Source organism: Gavia stellata, chromosome 17, assembly GCF_030936135.1.
Source record: "Gavia stellata isolate bGavSte3 chromosome 17, bGavSte3.hap2, whole genome shotgun sequence".
NCBI lineage: Eukaryota > Metazoa > Chordata > Aves > Gaviiformes > Gaviidae > Gavia > Gavia stellata.
Window position 1 is genome coordinate 11,999,649 of NC_082610.1, and position 22,305 is coordinate 12,021,953.

At 38.9% G+C, this 22,305-nt stretch overlaps 1 protein-coding gene across 3 annotated transcripts in view; it reads left to right on the plus strand.

The window, feature by feature from the left end:
- The window catches only part of GALNT18 (polypeptide N-acetylgalactosaminyltransferase 18), a 232,430-nt gene that overhangs the window by 171,121 nt on the left and 39,004 nt on the right, over positions 1-22,305 (plus strand). For 2 of the 3 annotated variants that reach the window (XM_059825813.1, XM_059825815.1), the window contains exons 8-10: positions 7,109-7,294; positions 11,128-11,265; positions 16,016-16,111. In XM_059825813.1, coding sequence (XP_059681796.1) covers positions 7,109-7,294; positions 11,128-11,265; positions 16,016-16,111 — 420 coding nt within the window. The remainder of the gene's footprint in view (positions 1-7,108; positions 7,295-11,127; positions 11,266-16,015; positions 16,112-22,305) is intronic. The other variant, XM_059825814.1, reaches the window with a different exon arrangement.

The window sequence follows — 22,305 nt, forward strand, 5'->3', positions numbered from 1 at the left end:
AAATTGAGAGCAGCTGTAGTTATGTTAAAGCCTTTTATTTCCTTTTAAAAAGTCTTTTAGATTGTGGGGGTGTGTTTTTGTAGGTTGCTTACAGTTTCACATATTAGACTATCAGCTTGCTTATGGAAAAAAGCTATTCTTGCACACAAATAGGTAAGTTCACCTGAAAATATGACAGGCTTGTATGGTGATGAGCAGAATAGTCTTTAAAAAACTTGCTGGGCTTCAGTTAAACAGATGAAGTAATTTTAAAAAATCTCTCTCTTCAGTCTCTGATTTCTCTATGTATACTGTTCTGAGCTGTGACTATAGGCAGTCATGTCTTGAAATTAAATTACACCTTAATTTCCCACTCTGCAGGGCTACATGCCAATGACGTGATTCTCTTTTCCAGCCCATTCAGCATCTAGAAGCAGGGAGTAAACCATAATCACAGCTTCAGTAAGCAGTGTATTTTCTTTCTCTTCCTGTCCACCTATATTCTGATTTTTCTAATCCTGAATTTGTGTGACTCAGGCCAGGATTCTGTGTTTAATTCTACTGTTTGGGCAGGCTTCTTCAGTGAGAGGAAGCTGTTTGAGACCAGTGGAATAAGCAAAGCTGTGCGTGGCTTCTTGCTAAATTTGGGTAAAGTTAGCCAAATCCATCAGTACTTATTGTCACGACTACAATTATGTAGTGAAGATTATCTGGCTTCAGTGGAGATATGACCTAAATAAAGATTAACATATTTCATCTAGTGAGTATAGTTTCTAGGTTTACAGAGACCGATACCCAAATGTACATGACAATCCAGAAACTTTCAGGGTGCGATCCAAAACCCACTAATTGCCACTCGAAACATGAACGTTGATTTCAGTGATCTTTGTATCTGACCATTCTCCCTGTCCTTTCTGCAGTCACCTGTCAAGATACCAAAATAAAAACACAGACCCAAAATGATCACAAACTTAGCTCATGGTACTGAATAAAAGTAGTTTATTCATACTTGCCTGTAAAGCATCAAGCTCATTACTGGTTATCAGTAAACGACTATTAGTAATGGCAAAGGTTAACAAGATTCACAAATATTTTTTGCACTGAATTGTTTCCCAAAATATATTTTAAAGATATCGGTGACTATTTGTTTGTATCCACAGTAGTAATTAATTCACAGTGACTATTTTTTTTATCTTCAGGGCATCTTTAATGAGTTCTTCTAATTTTGTCATTTGCAGACTTCACAGAAGCTAGAAATTGCTTCAGCTTTTTGAGAAATCACTTAATTATTAAAAAGTTTTGTTTGCAGTCCAAATGAAATGGTTTCAAAGAAGGTCACATCAGTTCTTGGAGAAACTGCATCATCTGTGTAAATTTAATGAATGCAGTACATGCTCATAAACTGCTCAGCATCATGTAGGGTTTATTTTTTTATTAGATTAGGCTTCCACAACATGAAAAGAACACTCAGTGATTAAAGAGATAAAAAGAAACACTTTTAATGAAGAAGTGTTATATAATTTTATAATGAAGTATAAATTAAATATTTGAGAGAGGGATCAGCTTCAGAATTTTAATTGTTTTGATTAAATATGCAAATTCAAATACATTTAAATGCAAGTGAAAAGGATTTACTAAAGGATGTGGATTTAAAAATAAAACTGAATAGAAATGGAGACCCTTTGTCTAGTGAAACAGATTTTCCAGATGTGAATGGAATTTGCTGTAAAAATTATGACCAGATTGATTTAGACAATTCTAAGGACATGTGACTCACCCGTCTCTGCTGCATACTGAAGGCTGTGCAAATGCTGTCACTGCTGCCCTCGTTTTGGTGGGAATGAGTGAGGGATGATAGCATAGCAGTATTGGGGCTTATGCCTTTGCAAAATGCTTAAGGAAGCCATTTGGTGTGTTTGCCGCTTCTGTAGCTGCCCCACTTGTGCCATTGCACTGGACTGCCCAGTACTTTAGTCCTTTAGTCGTTTAACAGAGTGGAAGTTGCAGATGATCTTTTGTGCCACCACCTGCGTTCTCTCTGCAGTTCTAAGTGTCCTCTGCTTTCCTGACCCTTCCAGTGCAAAGAACGTGTTTTCTATTTGCTCTGTGGGACTACTTTAACCTCAGTGAACATAAATTCACACGGATGTAGGGGCACAGTTATAGGTTATGTATAAATGTATCTTCAGTAAGTTAACAGTAAGAAGTGCTTAGGGCTTGGACAAATTCCCCACATAAGTCATAACAACTGAAGATTTAAAAGGGGGAAGGATTTCCCACCCACCCCACCCCCTTCTTTTTTCCCAAATAGATTCTCTGTATTCATTTAATGTTCCTATCATCTCCCACTTGCTTTGCTTAGTTTAGGTTATAGGCTTTGCTTAGTCTTTCAGCTTTGTAAATGTTAGAAGTCGCCTTGGCACTACTACTGTCCCTTTACAGCTTGATTTTTTTTTTTTTTTTCTTTTTTTTTAATGGAATTTTACTACCTTTTACTAGTGATGAAGAAAACTTTGCAAGAGGAGGAAGCTCTCTAAGCCCTTCTTAGGACTATACCAAGCATATGAACCTCATCAGGAAATTCAAGAATAAAGAGCCCTTTCTAAGGTACTCTTGAAAGGGAGCACTGAAAACGCACTGTAGTGGATTCTGAGAGCTCTTTTGGAAGGGAAACTCCAGTTGGTGTGTTCTTTTTCTAAAAGACTGTTTTTGCAAAGTGAACCAGCAGGACCAGAACCTAAAGAAATTCCTCCAAAGAAAAGCAAACTTTCTGCGTTGCTGGGGCTCCAGCAATCGTACTAAGTAATCCCAAAGATTTGCAGTCTCTCACACTTGAAAACTTTCTAAGGTCTTTGCCTTAAGGCAAAGCCTGAGACCCAATGGTACAGTTTTGCAGTTGATGCTTTTACAGAATGAAATGTGAATTGCCATTTATTGTATCACAATGATGGAAGCGTATGTTATTTTTGACAAATGTATGTGTATGTTTAGGAATTTGGCAGGAAATTGAGACAATTGCTGGCAATTTCCACCTCTTGCTACCATAGGTAAAACATCTTCATGGGCAACAGGAAAAGGTGCTGTATTTTCTTTTAACCATAGTTTAGGAAATTCATCAAGTTTCTTCCTTGCAATTTGTACAAGCGAGTTTGTCATTATTACTGATTGCAGTGACAGTATGCTCAGAGAGATAACATTTCACTTCAAACCATTCCATGTGGTTAAAAAAAGTCTTTGAAGCTCTTTTATCTTTAGACTTCCTACTAAAGTCATGGGTGATAATTTGGAAAAGCGTCACTGATTTTAAACCTTTGTATTTATTTATAGGCATCACATAAAATAATAGTGCTGGAGAACTAGAAAGGTGCTATTCAGTATGGATGAAACCTGAATAGAGATTACTAATGACAGCAAAAAAATAGCTGTGAAATTCACAGGGGAAATGTGTGAAGTTGTGAGGAATTGACCACTCAATTGCTATTCCTATTTCTTAACTATAAAGACAGTCTCTTGTCTCCAGGAACTGTATTAGCTGAAGAACAGATCACTCTAAAAGGCTTCGCAACTTCCCTCTGAGTTGAGTCTTTAAGAAAATGTATTTCTTAATATTAAAATATTGATTTTAAAAAAACCCAGAAATTGTCTTTGACCAAAAGCTGTTGGGTCAGAGTAATTAATGAGTCTCTCCTATGCAGTTTTGGTGTGAGATTTATGCCTTTTCAAGATGTCTTGAAAAACCATCCAACCACCCACAATGGTTCCAACACAATGGTTGGAGTACCATGGATTTGTTTACAGGAGTAAAGGAGATGGGGGGAGCTAGGAGCAGTCAGATGCAAGTGGAAAGTTTGTCTAAGGAAAGAAAGAAAGAATGGATGGGTGTTTTTAACCTAGCTGCAAGAAATTCCCTTATTTCAAATATAATCAGGAAAGAATAAAAAAACCCTAACAATTTCTGTAGCAGTCAGTTAATCATGTTATATTGTTTAGTATTTGTATGCCCTGTTCAGTATAGTGTTTAATATTTAGTGTCTGATTAGCAAAGCCCTTAGTTCTTTGGCTGCAGATATTGCATGTGTTTTGGGGAGTTAGGAATCCAGAATCCCTTGAGATTTCAGGAGAGTTCATGCCATTTGAAAATCCCACTTTAATGCCTCCCTACGTTTTCTTTCTTTGCAACTGGCCTCCCCCTAAGTGCAATGAAATGTTTGGAGAAAAGAGCTTTCTCACTGTACTGTAATCCCATGTGCAAAGAATGCTTGAGGGAGAGAAAGGTACTGTGGCTTGTTGTAGATGTGGCTGTCTGAGCAAATCAGGATTGTGCTTTCTGCCCTTATAAAGTATTGCATCTGCTTTCACTCTGTGAGTGCTCTGCAAGGCTTCGTAGCCTTCATCTAGGGTAGTGCTACTTGTTTAGTGCTGTAACTGCAAGCTCTGCACACACTGCAACTTATGATTCCCATGTTGTCAGATCACGTGTTTCTCATGTCTTTCTCTTTAAAAAGTCATTAATTAAAGGACTTTTATTCGTCCTGATGTATGGAAATTATTAGCATATATCTCTAGTCCAGTTTTGGTGCATGCTAATCACATTTCCGTGGATTGCAGGAGATTTTTGCTTAGAAATTAAAGGATTTGATTTTGAAGCTGTTTGATACAACTGGCCTGTTCTGTCAGCATTTGTATTGACAGCTCCCTCTTAGCATTAAATTTTTAAGTGAATGCATGGTTCTTGCCGAATAATTAATTAGTTTGTAGAAATAGAACAAAGACTGACAGTGCCTGAGAGAAAGGAGTTGCCACCAGATTTGATTAACTGGTGTTTGTTCAGGTAGTGGGTAATTGTTGTTTACAAACTATATTAAAGATGTTGTCATCTGAAGATGGTTTTTGAAAACACATGACTTCATTATAAAGTCAAATTAGATTTTACTGATTACTGAATCAGTACTAAAATTATAGATGAGTCCACTCTTCAAATTTTCAGATCCTAGAAATTTACTTGGAAATACAGCTTATTATAGACCATGACTTTTTGGCTCAGCTTGTTGTCAAGATGGCATTCAGACCTAACTCTGAAAATCCCATAAAAGATTTGGTGTTCACATGTTGGACTTGGATTGAGGCCATCCCTGGTTAAAATGAGAAAAGGCTAGGCAGAGGAGGCAGCGCATGCGGTATGTGAATTGTCTTGTCCTAGGCTAAGTTATGACCATCCTTACATCTTCCTTGTCTTTTATGATACTAATTTAAACAGTGTGCAGTGAGTAACTCTGAAACAATTTATAGCTGGATGTCAATGCTATACTGAGAAATGGCTTGGATTGAAAGCAGGCATTGTGTGAGCAAAGCCTGATGATACTTCACATTTAATCTTTATTAGGAAATGTAGCTGAACCATGTAGAATTAAATGTTTGACAAACTATTATTTTTGTTAGGTCGTTAAACTGGATTGCTCACTTTATATGATATTTCGAAAGACAGGACACAAATGCTGTTTCCAGATTATTTATGCTTGTGCCAGGTCAATTGCCCATTTATTTTTAAATATTTATGATCATCTCAGTTTTTCCCTGATGTTGGTAATGGTTATGGTTATTTATTCTGATGGTTTTCCAAGTTCTGGACACAGAGACATGCTGAAGTCTTTTCAGCTCCCTTCTCAACTGTACAGTAGGTTCATGGGATAGCTCTTCTTCCAGGGAGCTCTGAAAACCAAGGCTCTATCTCTTCTCCCAGCATATGCTGAATGCAATTAGGCACCAGTTCAGAAAAGGCTTTGTAAACATTCTGAATCCATGCCACATTTTCTGGTCTCAGGAGCTGCCAAATGCCTAAATGCTATATTCAAGCCAGATGTCTAAATATATAAAATGAATGACTGAACAAAGTGCCTCCTCAGTAGAGCATATGCCTATAGGATGGACAGACCTGAGGGGTCTGAGATCAGCTCCAGAACATGATGTTCTGCCAGCCCACATCCCTGGCCCCTAGGAGGGAGACCAGAATATACTCTTTCCTGGATGAGCCGTACGAGGAAGGAGCACCCTTGCTCTCATCTTTTCCTCGCTTGGTATGGGATACCAAGCCTCAGGGATCTCTGCTAGCAGTATCGTAAGGCAAACTCTGTCACTTCTCAGTGAGTGCACCTGCCTCTGGGACACTGAGGTACTTGTTCAGCAGGATCAAACAGTTTGAGTACATCTGGGTTTTCACCTGAGCAGCATCCACTCAACGATTATGAATGGGCTGCCTTGATCTTGTTAGGAGGTTTACATAATACAAGATACACAGAAAAAGAGCTTCTATGGAAAATAATTCAAGTACTTCACTGACTGTTAAGGCTGCCAAAGTATTTTTTGTTGAAAGCAGAAAGAGAGAAAATCAGAAATGAATGCAATACTCATGATTAACATTGTGGACATTAGCTCAACTGCAGTAGAGGGCAAAACTGAAACACATTTGAGCAGGTACCGAAACCTATGTTATAAAAGTATTATAATTTATAAGAGTCGTGTGTTGAAATAGTTCATAGAACATTTTCACTAGGCAGTCTTAGTCTTTGTCACTCCGTCTCAAAAGAAATAAACCTGATCCTTTCTGAGCAATGTTTAAAGCAAAGCATAAGATGCATTTGTATTCCTAGTCTTCCTAGAACCTGAAACTTTAGTGATCTTAAAAAGTTGATTGACTTAGTTTCTCTTTTACAGAAGGCTGCCTAGTTCCAGATTCTGAATAGTGCATGTATGCATTGAGATAGGCTGTGCATAATCTTAGAGAAATGCCTGCAAAGCATTAAAACTTGAACCCAGACACTATTGTTTTGGATGTCCTATAATCTTGAGAATAGCTAAATTGATCCAGGAAGATTGTGATGAGAGGCTACTGATAATGTAATAATTCTGTACTAAGGTTAAGTAGTAGTAATAATTCGTGGTAAGGCAAGGTTATAACTCTCTCCTCTCACAACCATCTAAAAAAACCCTCTGTATAGTCGAATAAGTCTTGAGTACTTATGCTTCTTCATAACAATGACAAGCATAGAAATAAAATAATTTCAGTGTATTTACTAAAGAACAGCAGTGGTGTAGGGAGCTCTCACTAGCAGAATGTCTTTTTTCCTCCTAGGTATGGCAATGTGGAGGAAGTGTTGAGGTTCTACCTTGCTCCAGGATTGCCCACATTGAAAGAGCACATAAGCCATACACAGAAGATCTAACTGCTCATGTCCGGAGAAATGCACTAAGGGTGGCTGAAGTCTGGATGGATGAATTTAAGAGCCATGTCTATATGGCGTGGAATATACCCCAGGAGGTGAGTCACAAAGACTGGTATTTGCAAGCTTTGGCTTTAGATCCTTTTGGGTTTGGTTCCTACTCTGAATTTTTATTTTTCTGCTAGGATTTTGTTATTTGTATACACGTATGTACGTATTTATGTCTTACGCATAGACATAAGATATGCCCATAAACACACACTTATATATAAAAATATGTATGTAGCTTTGTCTTATTCTAGAATAATTTGTCTTCAGGTTCCTTAAAAATTAATTTCTTGTCAAGTTCATCATCCTCACTGATGACTCTTCATGGAGATTTTAATCTAGTAGCTGCAGAAATGTGGAAAAAAGAAGCATCAAATCTATATTACACATCTTATTTTCAGTCTGAGTCTCTTATTTACCATCACAGAGAGCTGTAATTCCAACAGATTTGTGAGGGGAGTTCTGCCAAGGGGCAAGGGGTGATAACATCTATGGATTCAAGCGTGGGTGTATAATTTTTGAGTAATTTCACATCAGACTAAGGGTGGCTGGGGGATGTCATGATATATTGCAGAATCTAGCTGCAACTTCCTTTTGGCATGCTTGTCCAGATTTCTTTTCCATAGATGAGCAATGGTTGGTCCATTGCATTGAAAAGATGTTGGGTGGCTAACCTGAGAGTTCAGTTTGACATCTGATATTAGTTCTTAATTTCTGTAGTCAATGGTATTTAATCTATGAACTGTTAAGAGCTACAAGGCTCTGAGAAAGGTGACTGTACTTATTCTGGAAAATATTCAGGATCCATGTAGAGTAGGTTGTTTCCACCTAGAGTTTGGAAACCATGGCTGTAGTTGAATTTGGGGTTTGACTTACAGTGTGCAGTTCTAATCATTACAGCAAAAGCAAATATTCTAGACATAATAAATGAACTTGGGCAATTTATTTTTTCTTTAATAAAATCTCCCTGAGTGATTTTGCAACTGTTCAGAGAAACTGGTTTTGCTGTGATTTCTGGTTTGAGAAATAAAATGTTGTACTTCTCCTTTAGTTTAATAAGGAAAAAAGGTTAGAAACCAAAAACCAGCTGCATGTATGAATGGTGATGTTGATTCAGCTGTTTTCAGTAGTTTCCTTCATCTCTCGTGGTTAAAACTAGATAATTTTGGCAAAGTGGGGAACTCATTGTCCTATTTTCAGGTTGCAGAATTAGCCACATAACACACCATGAAAGCACTGGGAAAAAAATCCTCTATAGTCTGGTATAGGGAAACCTACATATTATATAGGGAACCTACATCATTAGTGGGAGTCTTCTTTTATACATCAAAAGGTTAGGAGCAATGCAGTCTCTGGTTGGTGTAGAAACATCAGTAGAAGGAGGGAGCATTCGGTGTAAAGAAGCAACTTGGAAAATAACTTAAAGCTTATGGGACAGTTGCAATACAGACTTCCAGTAGGCAGGGGGCAAAGAGATGATGATGATGAGAAGGGGTGGGGATGGATTATGTTGAATTTAGATATCAGACTGGATGGCAATATTTCTGTTTCATCTTTGCTTACCTCAAGATTAAATTAAAGGTGAAATACCAAAGAGCGACAATTTTCAAATCAAACCTAGCTTCAGCTTAGATGTTGAGACATCATTGTGAGAGACATGCGGAGAGGACAGACAGATAGCATGGCCAAATACTGTTACACAAGTGGATAACTACAGGAGTAATTCTCTGTCTGGAAGCTGATGAAATAGTGCCCCAGTAATGAACTGTGTAGGTAACAAATGTATTCAGTTAGAACAGTTGGGACTTTCCATGAAATATGTTACTCCAAAATGTTAACCACAGGACCTGTTTTTTCCATGGAAGAATTCCCAGACCTCTGAGAAGCCCCATAGTCAGATATTTCCAAAGGTTTTAGTCTTTGAGAGCTAATAATAATAAAAAGCAGTTAGACTTATTGGCAGTGTGCTGTGACTGCCCTCTTGAGATCTCTGTGGGTGGCTCTGAAGTACTGAGGGCTTCAAATGGGGATCTCTGATACCATGGTGATTTCTGCATCGTAACTACTTAGATAAATAGATTCAGAAAACCACTTAAAACCCAAAGGAAAGATTTTTCAAGTCCCAGAAGCAAGAGCTGTGCTCTCCATGTGTCCTCCCCTATGTTTTTGGTTTTGTTTTTTCTTTTTTTCCTCCCATCATATTCTCAGCTTTGGGGAACATGCTGAGTTGTTGCTGGTGATAAAGCCAATGTGCTACATGTGAGCTATTTTCCTTCTCCAGCCGCATAGGAGGATGTGATTACTGAGGCCCCAGATGCTCTTTTTTACCTTATACATTAAACTGTGAGGAAACAAGCGTTGGTGCCTGCGAGGTTGCATGAGAAAGGGGTTGGGATGCACTGGACCAATTTAGTACCTGATCTCAGGAAGCCTTGTTAGTGCTGGAAGTGGAATGTCTGTGTGCTAGCACCCTCCTTTTCCTTCACACAAGTGGCAGATACACTGGCAAGCACAAGTGCAGCCAGAGCAGTGCATGAACGGATTTGTCCATGGGATCAGTTGGTTGTCTTACAGCACCCTACAGCACATTCCTCTATCTAGTCACTTGCCGGAAAAGTCAGGAAAAAATTATCGCTTAAGGAGTAGTTTCACATAAAGTTTTATGAATGATGGAGGAATGCTTGAGGGGAGGGGAGTCATCATTTTTAAGGATTAACTAGAGTTATGCCTGTTTATGCCAGACCTCAGTTTCCTACTTTTTAGTACACTTTGCCAATGTGGAAGTCAATTTTACTTCAGTTAGAAAATGCTTCCATAATAAAATACACTTGTTCCAGATTAACATTAATTCAGTGCTTTGGGATGTAAGAAGCAGTCATTGCTTCAGCAGCTCAGAAACCTAGATACTTATAAAGATACCTTTTTGATGTGTAACTAAGAAAATTCAGGGCTTCCAATGTTATTTTTAAATCTCATCTGGTGGCTGACTAAATCTTTGGGGCGTTTATGGCCCAGTAAAGGCTGTTGTTTAAGTAGATAGATTATAGGATTTTCCTATGAAAGTTTATTTATCCTGCGTTTTGTTCTGAGGCAGAAGTGGTAGAGTACAGTGTGGAGCAAAACGTCTCGTTTTAGTTCCTCTCAAATAGCAGCCATGGATTTGCACTTAGATCCCTCTCTAAAAATTTCCACTGCATGATTTAACGTAATAAATTATTGGGTTTTATATACAGGGATTTTATGAAACTCACGCTTTATGATCTGCTCTTAGGATAAGTAGAAAATAGGTTAGCCAGAAATGTAAAGGAGAATAAAAATTAGGGAACAGAATATTCTGCAATTGCTTTTAACAAAAATAGCAACTTCTCTTGTTACATTACAAGAGAAATTCAGTAAGTGATATTTCAGAAAGGTGAGCAGAGCTTCTGCTCTTTGCAGTGAAGCAGTAAACCCAGACTTCAGAAACGGCCAGAAAGTGTCCTATACTAATGATTAGGCCACAGTGGGATGCCAGCAATAGTGTTGTTTCTAGGGTACCTTGCTGCTTCCTGCCGGTTACTTCTGCATTTGGAAAGTGCCAGGAAATTAGAGAACAACAGTGATACTCGTTGGAAGCTAGATCTAAAGCCCACTGAAGTCAATAGGAGTGTTTCCATTGACCAAAGCAGACTTTGAAAGAGAACCCGCCATGGTGACCTGTATCATGTTTAATTGGGGCACTTCTGGAGTATATGTGGGTAACAGACTCGCTCTGCAACCCAGAGCAGCTAATTATCATAGGTCATAATCGTCTTTGCAATGAGGGAGACTCTGGATGATTAGTTTACACAGAAGTGTATCACTGACGTCTTTCCTGCTTTTTCTGTCCTTTGTTTATGTGCAGGACTCCGGAATTGATATTGGTGATATTTCTGAGAGGAAGGCCTTGAGGAAAAAGCTTCAATGCAAGACCTTTAGGTGGTATCTTGTCAGCGTGTATCCAGAAATGAGAATGTATTCAGATACTGTTGCCTATGGGGTGGTAAGGATCTTGTTTACATTTCCTGTTTTAAAAAGGTGGGAGGGAAAAGGTGTAATAGTGGAAGTAATTAATGAAGACAATGCCTGGCTCCAAGATAACAGATAAACTTGAAGTCAGTAGTTAAAGTATTTCTTAGACTGGTTAGTTGACAGACAGCTGCTCTGCTGTAGTTAATGTTGAGGTATTCTGCACGTTATCTTCCTCCCTGATTTTTTTGTTTGTTTCATGGCTTGCATTCCACTCAGAGGTGCTCAAGGCAGGATTTTTTAGACATGTTGGAGCTGTCAGTTGGAAGGTTTGTGGCAGCAGGTGAATTAACAAAATAGGCTCATATTGCAACTGCAAGCTTCTTAATATTGTAGCCAGATCTTAATTTAGAACTTCAAATGCCTATATTTTGGGATCATCATCATCATTACTTGTGTGACAGTAGTACCCTTGTCTATGCTGAAATCACACTTGACTTGTACTGTGCTAATTAAAGCAGAGACAATTCTTGCCCGTAGAAAAGCGTCAATCTAAACAGAGAGGGCAGGTGTGCATGACATGGAAGATGAGCACAGTAAATTAATATGGGCCCATAATAAGCTAGCAGAGCTAGGACATCCTTTTCACATTCTCTGTCCAGTGTCATATTCACAAAAATTGATTCCTGTGAATTAAATTTGCCTTTTTGCATGCAAGTCCCAATTAGGAAATGAACTAGTAAGAGCAGATCATACAAGTGAAAGATTTGGTTTGAGACATTCGTCCTCAAACAGAAGTCTGAGTTGTGCAGTTTGCCAGTATTGCTCTGAGAAGACCCTTGAGGGTGCCACAGAGCAGCGGCTCTGTTTTGGGAAATGAAGTGATTGTACACCCCACAAATTTCCATGACCCCTTTGATGATCAATTACAATTATCGTGCTGGCTTTTCATACAGTCCAAAGAGAGAAGAAAAACACTTCCAACAAAGGTTTAGGTCATTGTTAAATGCGTGTGTGGAATTGCCCTCAGCGATGCCATGAACTAATCAGGTGCTGAATTTCCTGAGGAGAAGGAGCCATAGCAGCTAATAGGTGCATGGTTCTGCTTGTGGGTACCGCTGGCTAAAAAATCTTTGATTGCAGGTAGAAGTGATACTAGATAAAAAAAGGAACACCAGTAGAATAGCTAAGGTACTTGTTGCGTAGTCTCAGGATTAACTCCACATCATGTAAGTCAAAATGAAAATCAGTGAACAGGCACCCTATGGTTTTATATTCTGCTGAGACTTTTTCATCAGCCTTTGAAGCTTCCTTGCTGGCAATATACAAACCAAAAAGAATCAGAAGAGTTTGTTACAAAAATACTGAACTCACTGGTCAGCAGAACATGCATATTTAGGTACTGCATAATAATGCACATGATGCAGTCTTTTGTCTGCAGTATGAGAGTAGCTTCATCAGCTAAGAAAGATGTGAGGAGTAGGCCTTATTTCATTATTTGTACTACCACAAAAGAAGTAGTGGACAGCTATGGCAAGGTATCTGTACAAGTAAAGGGGGGAGTGTTTTATTAAATACACAGCTTAGTGTTTTATGAAATACTGTTGAATGAAACAAAAAGATAAAGTGCCCCAATCTTTTTTAAAAAAGAATTGCTTGGATCTCTCATCTTCCTTCATGTCTGCCTTCCTGTTCACTTGTATGTCTTACAAGGGAGGAAGGTGTGATATTTCAAAGCAAGTCAGCCGCTTGCTGATTCTTCAAGTGCTTCCATTGATTACCTGTCTTCATTTTTTGTAGAAAATAGAGGTATTGCTACTATGGCATTACCAGTAATTAAAAAAAATACTGAGTAGTTACAAAAGTTATCTGAATAGGGGTGAGGGTTAGGATATAGGCGTCTACAGTGTCAACACTATTTATTTCCTGAATCCTAAATTTCATAGAATCATTTAGGTTGGAAAAGACCTTTAAGATCATCAAATCCAACCTTAAACCTAGCACTGCCAAGTCCACCACTAAACCATGTCCCTGAGTGCCTCATCCACATGTCTTTTAAATACCTCCAGGGATGGTGACTCAATCACTTCCCTGGGCAGCCTGTTCCAATGTCTGACAACCCTTTCAGTGAAGAAGTTTTTTCTAATACCCAGTCTAAACGTCCCCTGGTGCAACTTGAGGCCATTTCCTCTTGTCCTGTCACTTATCACTTGGGAGAAGAGACCAACACCCACCTCTCTGCAACCTCCTTTCAGGTAACTGTAGAGAGCGATGAGGTCTCCCCTCAGCCTCCTCTTCTCCAGACTGAACAACCCCAGTTCCCTCAGTCGCTCCTCATAAGACTTGTGCTCCAGACCCCTCACCAGCTTCGTCACCCTTCTCTGGACACGCTCCAGCACCTCAATGTTCTTCTTGTAGTGAGGGGCCCAAAACTGAACATAGTATTCGAGATGCGGCCTCACCAGTGCCGAGTACAGGGGCACGATCACTTCCCTGGTCCTGCTGGCCACGCTGTTTCTGATACAGGCCAGGATGCTATTGGCCTTCTTGGCCACCTGGGCCTCCTGTTCTGTGAGAGTTAGGAAAACAGTTGTATCATTCATGTCTAGTTTATGCTGTGGCATATAGCTAGGGTTAGGGTTGGTGGCAGAGTAAAGGTTTGGGAACCAAATTGCCTTCTGAATTCTGCAGTACCCTTAGAGTTCGGAGAAAGCGATGTCAGTGGGTCAAAAGGTGATGTATTTAGTGTAGGGACTGGCTCCCTCATTTCAGCTTGGATGTTTGAGACAATTTTGCAAATTCAAAATTTCAGTAGTCTAATTTATGTCTGTATTCTCTGTATTCTTGTATAAGGCTCTTAAGTTTGAAAGGGAGCAAATGGCAGACTAATTATTTCAATTTTTCAGCATGGGGATTGGCAACCTGCTTATATTTTGGGTTGTAATTAAGGTTAAGTCTTGGTAGTCTAAAACTGCATTACCCAAGTTAATTGTTCGTTGCCACAAAGCCACTAGATTTTGGAAAGGGATGGTTCCTAAGAGTCTGGGCCTCAGATTTTGAAACAGCATTGTTAGTTAACAGGCCGGTGGCTTTTTTGTTTTTCTGGTTTTTGTAGGGATCATTTCTCTACAGATATACTAAGTTAATTGTAGAGCTGTGATTGGGATAAGATTTTGAGAAACTAAATCTGAAGAGCTCGTTTTATTTTTTTGTTTTCAAGGTGCGTAAGAAGACGACTGGTGTTAAAAGGGATATAGTGTTTTGTCTCTTTTTCTGTAGTGCTTGATCACTGGCCTGCTCTTAGGGTTAAGGTCCCGGGGTTTTTTAGAGCTTGGGCCTCTCAAGTCTCTGTATCTGTTTTACTGCTGGGTCAGCCCTCTCAGCTAAGTCACACGCTGATGTTGGTCAAGGCAGATTTTTTTACTTCCTTTGTTATGGGAATTGTTGTGGCAGAGGTTATAATATTAGGGCTAGGACAAGCATTAGAATTGGAGTTTGTGGAAGACGTTTTGAAAAGCCAAAGGTAGTGATGGATTCAAGCATGAATTAATAAGGCTGATATTTATCACTGGTTTGGATAGAGAGTGGTGCTTAACATCTAGTTACGATTAGAGTCATGGTTGTGGTTACGTTTATGGCTAAGAAATACAAAGCTTTGAGAGATGAAAGTTTATTTAATTCTCGAGGCTTGCAGCTAAGAGTAAGGACAGTATCGATACCTAATGCATATTTTCTCTTTAATGTTGAGATTTGTCCTGTCTATTATTGAATTTAGAGTTAGGTTTGGAGTTGGAAATCTTGTAGAGATGAGTTCACGGTTTTGATTTTATTCACTGCCTGGCTTCAGTCTCTGGCTTTTCCACACTTCTTACAAACTAGTGCACTTCTAGACTTCCTTTCGAAGCACATCGTTTTCCTCAAAGGAGGCCCCTGTACACAGCTGGCAGGACTGCTCAGTTAATCGCAGATGGTTGCAAATCACATCGCCTCTTCACTCCCTCCATCAGACAATTCTCTCACGTTCTCTGAACTGATCTTATACCACCGAACACCTTTATACACGTCCATGGGTATGCAATCCACATCTTTGGCCTCACATTCTAAAAAGACCTTCCAGCTATCTGTGCTCATTAATTTAGCACTTCACTTGCAGAAAGCTTTGTCTCCGCATTGCACAAGTAATATATAGGGCTTTGTGATGAACAGGGCCAAGCGCTTTGCAGTCTGTTCATAGCTAGATTGCTGTGTGTGGATTAGCCTGGAATAATGCAAAGAAGAGCTAGTGCATACGAATTGGCCAGAAGTCTCTAAGTGTCAGCAGAAAGGACTTTTTAAATTATTTCCAGAAATCAGAAGACTCTCCTGAGTGATTCTGAAAAGCTGTTTAATTACAGGGCTTTCTCCTATGTTTGAAACTCCATCCATACTGCTCAGCTAGCTGCACTGGTAAAAAATTTGTCTTTTGTATGTACTGTGTACCAGACATTTGTTAGACTTAATATTTTTAAAGCGTATATCAAAAATTGTTGCTATCTCTGAAGGCTTTTTGAAATCTACCCTCCCTGAAACCTTGTGCAACATTCCTGAAATCGGTAGTGTTAGATTGTCTACAAGGAAGAATTTAGTCCAGGTGCTTTCTCTTCAATATCTTCACTGCAACAAGTATTTTAAATTTTGCATATTTCCTTGCTCAACTACATACAATTTTTTTGCAAAGAAAAGAAAGTAATCACACCATCCTTTTCTTGTGTAAGACTTGCTTGATTTCTTTTTCTTTATTTTAGCTGCAGAATTCCCTGAAAAGTGATTTGTGCCTTGATCAAGGGCCAGACACGGAGAATATCCCAATCATGTATATCTGCCATGGAATGACACCACAGGTTAGTTTGTCTAATGATCTCTCATGTTGCTGCTGCTCTTAGTAGACTGTGTAGAAGGAACCATCTTGTACCTGTCATTGTTTTCCTGCAACAGTATGTCCATAAGCTGTTCAGTAGCTCTTTTATAGAAAGCTACAACATTATTTCTGCTGTAAATTGAGAATCACTAGTATATTAGCGCTTTGACAAGGAAGTTTGTTTAGTCATCTTGAAAGAATTTAAGGAATATGAGAGTCAGCGCTGACCCGGATTTGTTGATAAAAGCTTTCGTTTCTGATCTTTAACTGTGCATGTCGTATGAATGAAACAATGCATTTTAAAACATTTTACATACATACATATGTATACACACAGTTTATTTATACATTATCTGAAGCAACATCTTTTTACTTGATGTAGTTACTGTCTCATTTTCACAAATCTGAAATGTACAGCCACCTTCTTCACACCATACAGCTGTGTCAAATTCCAAACCCTGTTCTTGTGAAAGCCTTTCTTCTAAAGCTCCTTTTTTTTTCTCTGCTGTTGTCCTGTTACTCTAGTATGTGCCAAAGACTCAAATTACCAAAACCTTTCCATTTTCTTACACAACAGCTGGATTTATTAACTTGACAAACAAGAGAGTTAAGACATTGTGTCTCCCTAAGTGGCTAAGCATATGGGCATAGGTGAAAGTGTTTCTAGGCAAATCTTGACAGGAAAAATGTCTAGAACATGCTTGTCAAAGACAGATATGCAGTTTATCTAACTCTGAAAAGTAATATAAGCAAAAATGACATAAAGGAAATGGATTTATTTGTGGGAGTGACTGCAGAAACTGAAAAATCCCTCCAATTTGAATCATTGTTTTTCTCTGACTACCTTTTATATTTGCTTTCTCAAAAGGACCCTATTATGCCCCACTTAAGTTATGGAATGTGGTTTTACCCGTGGTATTGTCAGTTACGTGATTTGACTATACAGCAAATGAATCCTCCTAATATCTCAGAAATAAACACAGAGTAACAAGGTAGTCTTGTTCTCTGTACCTGGATCTCATAGTGAGCTGGAAACGTGAGTTTGGTGAAATGCAAATATGATTCTGTACTTCCCTGCCAAGTTACATATGCTGCAACTGTGTTCTGTGCTGGCTTCCTTCGCTGAGGGCCTTTAATATTGATCACTAGTGGCATCATGCTTGAGTAAATTATGAATGATGAAGACAAAAATATCTGAAAATGCCATCCATCAGACTTGCTCACTGCATGGGCTGTAGCTTATTTGTCACATAATTACGTGGTAAAACCACTGTTTGCCTCCAGGAGGTTTTTAAGCTAGTCCTCAGTGTTCGCTAAGGAACTGTGTAATTCACCCGTGAGCCAGAGCCATTATTCTTCATCTTCTGGGAGGGTGCCATAACTCTCTTCTGGCATATCATCTGTGATAACAACACGCTACAGGCACGGCTGTAAATTCCAATTAGAAATTTTAATTATAGTTAAGAGACAAACAACTACAACAACAACAACAAAAAAAGTCACTTCAATTAGCACAGTTCAGTATTCACCAGATCAAGAACTACCTTTGAATGTCAGCTGAAGTTCTGTACAAATGAGATAGCAAATAAATGACAGAAGGAAAAGAGGCAAGGGAAACTTTTCTTGAAAAGATTCTGCTCCTTTCATAATTACAATGTTGCGTCTCCTTCCCATTACTATGTATTTAATTTCATAAATAATGATGTTAAAAATAACCCCCAAAAAGGCCCATATATGAGCAAGATCCCGGTAATGAGTGAGAACTTTCTTTAAAAGAGGAGTAGACTTTCTCTATGTTAGGGATTATGGTATTAACAGGGAAAGCACTAACAAACATTATTCGGCATACTTCTACAAGATTTCCATTGCACATATTGCATCTCTTGCTTAAGCAGCACTGCAGCCTCTAGCATACATGCAGCGCTACATTTCCTCTAGCATATTGGAAATATTTGAATAAATAATCCGTTTAATCTTGAACTTGCCAGTAACCACAAAAGGTATTGGTGAGATGCTGATTTTATTCCAGTAGTGGTGAAATGCTATATAAAGGGGGTTATTTTGCCCACCTGGCAGTCCTTATCAAAATAGATAGTCAAAAAGATTAGACCCCTGATTCAGGACTGCTTGTATGAGTGAGGGTTTTGGTGATGCCGTTCTTAGCTCTAGTGCAAAGTTTTACTGTTGCAGCTATACCATTTAGGGTTTTAGAGCTGCCACCATGGAGAGCTTTGCACAATTGCATCTAGATGTATTGCATTAATATATCTGGCTGCCAGGAACCATTCCCTCATATGCAGTTTAAGTTGCTGTTCTTAATTATTGCTATAGCCTCTCTTCTAAATATGTAAATTCCTTCCCTCCCCCCCCTCCCCCCATCTCTTTCAGACGTTTTTGGATTTTCAGCTTTTTGCATGGGAAATGGCTTAGATGAGGTGTTTGACATCAAGTAATAGTTTCAGAATTGTACGTACAGCTACTGTTCCTATTAGAATGTTTTATACAAAAAAGAAATCATTGAAGTCAACAGAAAGGGAACTGCCTACCTGACATTAAAAATCCATGCTCCATTTTTGGCAGACAATATCGAGAACATCATGTGTAGCTTCATAATTAAAAGCAGTGGAAAATGGCAAGGAAACATCCTCAAATATTGCAATGAAATGATCAGAAATAATTTTACCTGCAGTGCTTCAGTTTCTTTTTCAGTAGACATCAAAATTGGTGATGGTAAGGCTTCTGTGATTCAGATTCCCCAACCTTTCAGCGGTCCACTCCATATGTCTACTGTAACTAACATTAGCATATTCATAGTTCATTCCTGCAAGTATCTTAGAGCACTTTATAACTGTATTTATTTTGTAATACTGTTCTACAAATAGAGAAACTGATGCAAATCCTACATGTGGTTAAATAGTAGGATGGAATGGAAAATCAGAACATAATCTGTCTGTTTCCTTAGTCTTCTGATACTACTACTAAGAAAGAATTTCTCACAGCAGGGTATTTGGCTTGGCCTGAAAAGACAGAGGGCACTTGAAAAACTAGAATCCGTCATTAGGTATGTTTTGTACCCTCCTTTTGTCTTCAGAGAGCACTTCCCAGGGTAGCTGTATTTTGTCCTGGTCCCCAGGAGCCTGGACACTTCAGGAGTTACGATATCATCCACTGAGTATGTTATCCCAAACCTGGGTTCTTCACCCTGTGTGCAAAAAGCCAATTACTACGCACAGAGTCGAGGTACACAGTTTATTAGGAATCTGTGCGCAGATAGGGTACCAGGCATCTAACACAGCCAGCACACCTTGTCTTAATCATACAGATTATATCACAAAATTAATTAGCATACTTCATAAAGATTGGCTGTAAAAATTGCTGACTCTAATTTAAACAACATAAAACATTTGCGTATGCTCTAACTCATTTACACATAATATATATAAAAGTGGGCTAGGGTTTTTCTGTTCTAATTAGCTAAGTTCACCTCAGGCTCTCTATTCTGTTTTCCTAGAATTTGTCCTTGTGTTAATCCTTATTGTTAGCTAGTGGAGACAGTTTTTACCTTTAATATGTCTAAATTCCAGGTGCATTCGATACAAAATATTCGACCAGTGAAAAAAACAAAATGGGTGGCGATCCTGCAATGCGTTCTCATGAAGAATTGCTGTTACTTTATCTTTAGTAAGAATGATTTCATTACAAAATGTTGCCCTGATAACTGTTGAGAACTTTGTCTTTCTAAGCGGTAGCATCTGAACAGTGTAACTTTCTAATTTGCTTATCCTCCCCCGATTCTGCTGCTGGAGTGTATTGCTTCCTAAGCATCACATCCTTCCATTGCTGCCTTTAGTCACTATCTGTCCAAAATCAGCGCTGTCATTACTACTCCCATCTGTACAGCAACATACAGTCTGTTGGCATAACTCCCCAGACTCATCAGCAAGAGCATCACTGTCACACCTGAGCACTGCTGTTACTTCTCACAGCCACCGCGGGTACCGGGCAGCTATTAGATGTGCATGAAGCAAGGCCATAAGGTGGATTAGGTACCTTTGGCGTGCTGGTGGTCAGCTGTTTGGAAGGGGCTTTTAGGGTATGTCTTAGCCTGTCATACCAAGCCTCTTCTGCTGTGCAGTGCTGCTGCTTCTTAGAACAGCTGAACAAAACTGACTTCTGCAAATATTAAAATAGCTAACATAGTAAATGCAACATGGTAAAATAGTTAACAACAGTAGTTAAAATAGGTTCCTACCACACTGTTCAGTGGTGGTAGAAATTATGTTGCTTTAATTGCATGAGAACAGCTCAGAGGCAAAGCATGACAGCCTGCAGTTGTTCTTGGCCAAAGAGACTACACTGGAGATGGCTGGGGGGTGTGAGGAAGCAGCCCCCTTCAGTGTGATGCTAGAGGGAAACAGGGAATTTGGGAGATGAGGTGGACTGGCAGTAAGGGAGAAAGTGAGAGAAGATAAATGGAAAGAAGGGAAGACAGAAGAATAGTAGTGGCAAAACAGTACAAAACATAAAGTTCATGTGAGGTTGAGGGGTTTTTTCTGGCTTTTTTAAAGTGGTACATGCAGAAAAGGGTAAAGGTATTGTTTTAATTCTTGAACTTGTTGAAGCAAAGCTACAATTCAGTCATACGTTTAGGCCTTAAAAGGTCCATTTCCAGCAGTGCCCCCATTTTGCATGGAAAAGATGGTTGCTTGTAGTTGCAGTAAGTACATGCCCCAGGCCTGACTGCCTTCTCTTCCTAATTCTGGGAACTGCCTGAGCCTGGATGTTCACTGGTGTTTCAGACTGCTGTTTAACCAGGCCTGTAATGTTGAAGGCAGACTGATGACAGCGTGTCCCTTGCATTAAAACTACTCCTGAGTGATAATTTGGAAAATTTTTGCTGAGAATGGAACACCACATTATTAGAGACTTTGTAACTGTTGTATAATAAACAAGTCCCATCAGTCAATGAAGTGATATTTTAAGTACAGATTTACCTTGAAAAGTGCTTGTGATTGAGGGGATAATGGGCAGTTCTGCGTTCCCTTGTTCAATAGCTTCTGGCTCATGTATTTCTCGATTTAGAAGCAGTTAAACCACAAAGCTCATCCAGGCATGTGAAAGTCAATACAAACCAGTTAGATTTTGAGGAATTCAAGTTGAGGACCAGGGTCAGAAGACTAGATTGGGAGAATTACTAGAAAAGAAATGCAGGTGAGAAGGGACATCCGTTCATCCATATTCTTGCAAGAGATTGCAGAACTGACACTCAGAAACCTATGACTACAGCCCTATCTGGTATGAATTATTGCATCTCTGCCGAAGGCAATGAAAGGAAGTCATGCCAAGTACAGCTATGCCAGTTTACACTGTATGAGACTCTGACGCGAAAGCTTTATGTTTTATAAGCACAGTGTGTAAAGTACTGGAAACAGCAGTTACAAGAACTCCCATGAACTTCTAAAAACTCTTTCTATGATTCATGAGTGCTCCTTTTTAAATGTAATTCGTATGTGTTTTTGTAAAAGCTATTTTTTCTTCAGTGAAACTTCTTAGCATGGTCGTTGTTCATACATCGATATTTGTTAATTTGTAAACAAGAATATATATGAGTAAACATTGCTATCACTGGGGGCATTTATATTCCAGTAAAAAAGTACAGGGTTGATCACAAACACCATATACTTATTAGTCCAGTTTGTAAAACCCAGGAGAGGGAACAATTGATAGATGTTCAGCAAATAATTATCAAAAGAATTAAAATAGCTTTGTAAATAATTTGGGGGGGGGGGGGGGGAGAGAAGAAATTTGTCAGTTTATTTTAAATGAATAATTTAGACATCTCTAAGAGCAAAGTTAGCGTGATCTTCAGGTTATTGAGACATTACAAATATAAACATCTCAAAATTGAGTTTTAATACACCCTTATTTTTAATAAGTATGTTGCAAAGTTAAAAATTTTATTTAGATTCCTGTGCCTAATGAAATTCACATTGTATTGGACAATCATCAGTGCCAGGAAAGCTGGGAGAAGAACCACATGCTTAGTCAGAATGAGTGTTAAGGGAACTTGGAAGCAGAAACAGTAGCCCTTTTAGGAGTGGCTTTCTAGAAGCATCATGTTCATGTTTGTCTTCAAGATAAATGTTAGACACATTCACTGTCTGTGTGTAAGACAGT